We start from the raw sequence: 4,641 nt of genomic DNA, 5'->3' as shown, positions 1-4,641 counted from the left end.
GCCTGGCATGCATGGGGCACTGGGTTCGATCCTCAGCACCACATAAAAATAATATAAAGATGTTGTGTCCACCAAAATCTGAAAAATATTAAATATTAAAAAATCCTCTCTCTCTCTAAAAGAAAAAGAAAGAAAGAAAAGTGATGTTCGATTCTTTCCACTGTCTTTCCTATTCCCATACTTCTCCCTTCCCCTCATTCCCCTTGGTCTAATAGAATAATTTCTTAACAGTATTCTTGAGTCTAGGCTTAGAGACCATCTAATTAAGGAAATCATTTTATCAAGAGCTCCTTGTTACTTTAATATTTTAAATCTTCCCTTTTCCTCTTTTACAGAGACAAGCAATGCTGGGGAATGATGATTTATAACATTTATTGAGCCCTTACTGTGTTAAGGTGTTTATGCCATTCAATTCCTGGAACAGTCCTATGAAGAGGTAAAAAGCATTATCTCTATTTGTACATGAGGCAACTGAGGAACAGAGGGGTTAATAACCTGCTAAAGATTACACACAGCCAATAAGTAAATGTCAGAAAAGTATGTATTCTTCCCTTTCCCTTCCTCTCCCCCTGACCCCCACTCCTCTCTCTCCATGCTATTAAGGATTTATGTACCTTAATAACTTAGTATTACAACCACAAGAGCTGGAGAAAATAAAGGTAAGTATGAAGAAGTAAATTGAAATTATACCACTTATTACTTTTAAAATTGGGGTTTTAATGTGTGGCAATGTAAGTGGTTAATATGGTGTGTGGGTGTGGGTGTGTTTGTGTGTGTGTGTGTGTGTGTGTGAACAGAGAGGAGAGAGAGAGAGAGAGAGAACACATGAGAGAGATGACATAAGCAAGTCTTCCCCCAGAGAAGCAGAAGCATTCTGCACACTTATCAGTGGCGTGGGGACAGTTTCTTGTTGATTCAGAAGTTATCTTGTACATCAAAGGCGTTGCTATATTGTCTTGTATATTCCATGGCTATTTTCCCAGCTAATAGCTGTATTTCAGCTGTGTCTTATAAGTGGGATTTTATGTCATAACTAAGATTAGAATAACCACGTTTTCTCTTAATCTGTTTTGGTTCTGTGTTTCTCTTAATCTGTTTAGTTTTCCATCCCAAGACTATGTAAATGCATCTGTATTTATTCCTCTAACACTTTTTATCCTTAGTGAGTCAAGTCTCATAGACTACCTAAGAAGGAGTTTATCCTTTCCCCATTCATTTAACATATTTTATTATATGTTACATTCTTACCAATACTTAAATTGAGTTCTGAGATGTCTATTTGTTCTCTTGTTGCACATTTGTTTTGCAGGGCTAATCAGTCATCAATGTTAATAGAACTGCCTAATGTCTGGAAGTGCATGTCCTTCCTAATTATTCATCTTTTTCAAAAAGATGGTATCACTGATTGGCTTTTCCATCTCAAGGAAGGACACTCTGGGCATGGAGCATAGACACTATGTACTATCAGTTAAGAACCTGCTACTGAGCTCTGACTTGCTGATCATCTTTGCCTGTGTGTGTGTGTATGTGTGTGTGTATTGCAATTTAGAAATAAACTATTCATTTTAACTTTATATAAAAACTCATCACAGTTTGACACTGGTTGTCCCTAATCCTGTGTACCCAAAGTCAAGGGAACTAATAGAAAATGGCATATGTGGCTTATACCTTCATGGCCTTGGCTGGTTGACCTGCGTGGGCAGTGGATCTGAATCCACGCCTGCCTGTCCACGGGGCTGATAGGTCTCAGAAATTCCAAAGAAAGAAAGGAATCTCGCAGCCCTGGCACTCATCTTTGCAGGTACAGCTGTCAGGACATTTTGTAAGCCATCCATGATACTCACAACAGTCACTGATTGCTGAAGAATTACTGTGTGCCTGATGGTGTGCGAACACGTACTCATGACCGCGTCAGTGAACTTAGAGTTCAGAGCACTAATTGTTCTCCTTTATAATGAGCACAATAAGCTCGGCATGTTTAGGCCACAGGGACATTTTAAAATAGAGCAAGAAAGGATCCAAACTTCAAAGTCCAAATTATGTACCACATTACCAGGATGTTTCCTAAGAAGCAAAATACCTTAAATCTGAGAATCCTTGGGGCCAAGAGTACAGTATATGTACTTACCTCCTTTGGAGCATGTCATGTTGGGGGGCAAACATGCTTCTAATCCCCACCAAAATATAACAAAATTATAAATTATGACATTATGTTCTAGGCCAGTTTAAAGATGTATCAAATTCAATTCTAAAGTGTTAAAAAAAATTATTGTAAATAGGGTATATGATTTTTAAAGGTAAAGATTAAATTTTTAAAGTCTATCTAAATTGACAATCAAAAGAGGTTTGGAAGAAAACTCTTTCAAATTTATTTTGGAAAAACACCACTGCTGCTTTCATGACTCTGTGGCAGCAGGTATAGAATGCATTATCAGAGAAGTTCTAAAAGCGTTTTAGTTAATCAGTGATTTCAGTCTCATATACAATAATCATAGCATTTCTATGGCATTTTTAAAATTTTTTTTAATTAGTTATACACAATAGTAGAATGCACTCTGATACATCATACATAATGGGCTATGATTTCTCATTCTTCTGGTTGTACATGATGTAGAATCACATTGGTCGTATAGTTGGAGAAGAGAATATCGAACTAAGTGAAATAAGCCAATCCCAAAAAACTAAATACGGCATGTTTTCTCTGGTATGTGGAAGCTAATTCACAATGCGGGTGGGGTTAGGGAAGAACAGAGTTACTTAGGATTAAGTACAGGGGATTAAAGGGAGGGGAGGGGGAATGAGGATAGGAAGAATAGTAAAGTGAATCAGAAATTATTGCCTTATGTATGTATATAACTATGGCCTTTTTTCAATTTTAAATATCTTTTGTCATGGTTTGACTCTTAAATATCTCCCAAAGACTAAAGAACTGGTGGCCAGCTTGTGGTGCTGCTGGTAGATACGAAGGCTCTAAAGTCAGGAGGACCTCTCTGCCTTGGGCTTTTGCTCTCATTCTTTCACTTTCCAGCCACAATGAAGTGAACAGACAGGAGGCAGAGCCTTTCCTACCCTGCTGCACTGTGCTGCCACAGGCCCAAAGAGACAGGGACAAGAAACTGTGCACTAGAACCTCTGAAACTGTAAATCAAACCCATCTTTCATCCTCTAAATAGTTTATCTCAGGCATTTTGTCACAGTAATGGAAATCTGACACATCTCTTATAATTCGTACAAGACAACAAAGTAATTGAGAGCCTAAAACAATGAGCAGTTTCATGATAATTTAAGGGACAGTGCAGGACAGAGAAATATGTCCCCTTCCCCAGCACTCACTGGGGGAAAAGGCAGATACCTATGAAAACGGTAATGCTGTGCTTCCTCCTGAATCACCCCGCATTCTCTTATCCCCTTTCTCATACCAGGAACACTGAGGCAATGACTGGGGGAAGAAATGTCACAGAGATCACCCAGTTCGTCCTCCTGGGATTCTCAGATTTCCCCAGAATCACAGCAGTGCTCTTTGTGATGTTCCTGCTGACCTACATGACGACCTTGACCTGGAACCTGTCCCTCATTGTTTTAATAAGGGTGGATTCCCAACTCCACACTCCCATGTACTTCTTCCTCAGCAATCTGTCCTTCATAGATCTCTGCTACGTCACCTCCACAGTCCCCAAGATGCTGTCCAACTTCTTCCAGGAGCAGCAAACCATCAGCTTTGTGGGCTGCATCGTTCAGTACTTCTTCTTCTCAACCATGGGGCTGAGCGAATCCTATCTCATGACCACCATGGCTTACGACCGGTACGCTGCCATTTGTAGCCCTCTGCTCTACTCTTCCATCATGTCACCCTCCCTCTGTGCTCGCATGGTGCTGGGATCCTACGTGGCCGGACTCACTGCCTCCTTATGTCAAGTGTGCTCTCTGCTTCAGCTCCACTTCTGTGGGCCTAACGTCATCAGCCACTTCTTCTGTGACATGCCCCAACTGTTGAAACTCTCCTGCACTGACACCTTCTTCGTGCAAGTCCTGACTGCTGTACTAACAATGCTCTTTGGGATAGCCAATGTCCTACTGATCATGATATCCTATGGCTATATTGTCATGTCCATCATGAAGATCACCTCTGCCAAAGGCAGGTCCAAGGCCTTCAACACCTGCGCTTCTCACCTCACCGCAGTCTCCCTCTTCTACACTTCAGGTATGTTTGTCTATTTGAGTTCGAGTTCTGGTGGTTCTTCCAGCTTTGACAGATTTGCCTCAGTCTTCTACACCGTGGTGATTCCCATGCTGAATCCCTTGATTTACAGTCTGAGGAACAAAGAAATCAAAGACGCCTTGAAGAGGCTGCAGAAAAAGATAGGCTACTGCTAAGAACATGGATTCTGAGATTTCTGACAGATTTGGGATAAAGTGGACTAAAATGTACGTGACTGGAGCACTACAAAATTCACATCAAGCTTGGATGAAGGCTCAATGTGAAATGGACAATATGCTAATAGGGCTCCACGCTGCAAAAAAGAACGTTCTGGAGGTTCATTATTTTCACCCTACATCAAGGGTGGCCTCCTAATTTGTTAATCTATCCACAGGTATTTGTGAAACAGCACTTTTTTACTTCTTTGGGCTTCTACAGTTCAA

The 4,641-nt window shown here is 40.6% G+C and overlaps 1 protein-coding gene across 1 annotated transcript; it reads left to right on the top strand.

Annotated features, from left to right (window-relative positions):
- The first annotated feature begins 397 nt into the window (after positions 1–397).
- On the top strand, positions 398–4,380 carry LOC114100086 (olfactory receptor 5AN1-like). Its single transcript, XM_027944716.2, has 2 exons — positions 398–436; positions 3,423–4,380. The coding sequence occupies exons 1-2, from the start codon at positions 402–404 to the stop codon at positions 4,372–4,374; spliced, it is 987 nt and encodes a 328-aa protein (XP_027800517.2). The 5' UTR covers positions 398–401; the 3' UTR covers positions 4,375–4,380.
- The last annotated feature ends 261 nt before the right edge of the window (positions 4,381–4,641 follow it).

Source organism: Marmota flaviventris, chromosome 9 (genome assembly GCF_047511675.1).
Source record: "Marmota flaviventris isolate mMarFla1 chromosome 9, mMarFla1.hap1, whole genome shotgun sequence".
NCBI classification, from domain to species: domain Eukaryota; kingdom Metazoa; phylum Chordata; class Mammalia; order Rodentia; family Sciuridae; genus Marmota; species Marmota flaviventris.
This window is presented reverse-complemented; position numbering and strand designations above follow the sequence as displayed.

Excerpts from the sequence above, each read along its gene's own strand:
- LOC114100086 (XM_027944716.2), top strand. The coding sequence starts at position 402 with ATGCCATTCAATTCCTGGAACAGTCCTATGAAGAG. Across the intron at positions 437-3,422 it reads TGGAACAGTCCTATGAAGAG|GAACACTGAGGCAATGACTG; the intron begins GTAAAAAGCATT and ends TTCTCATACCAG.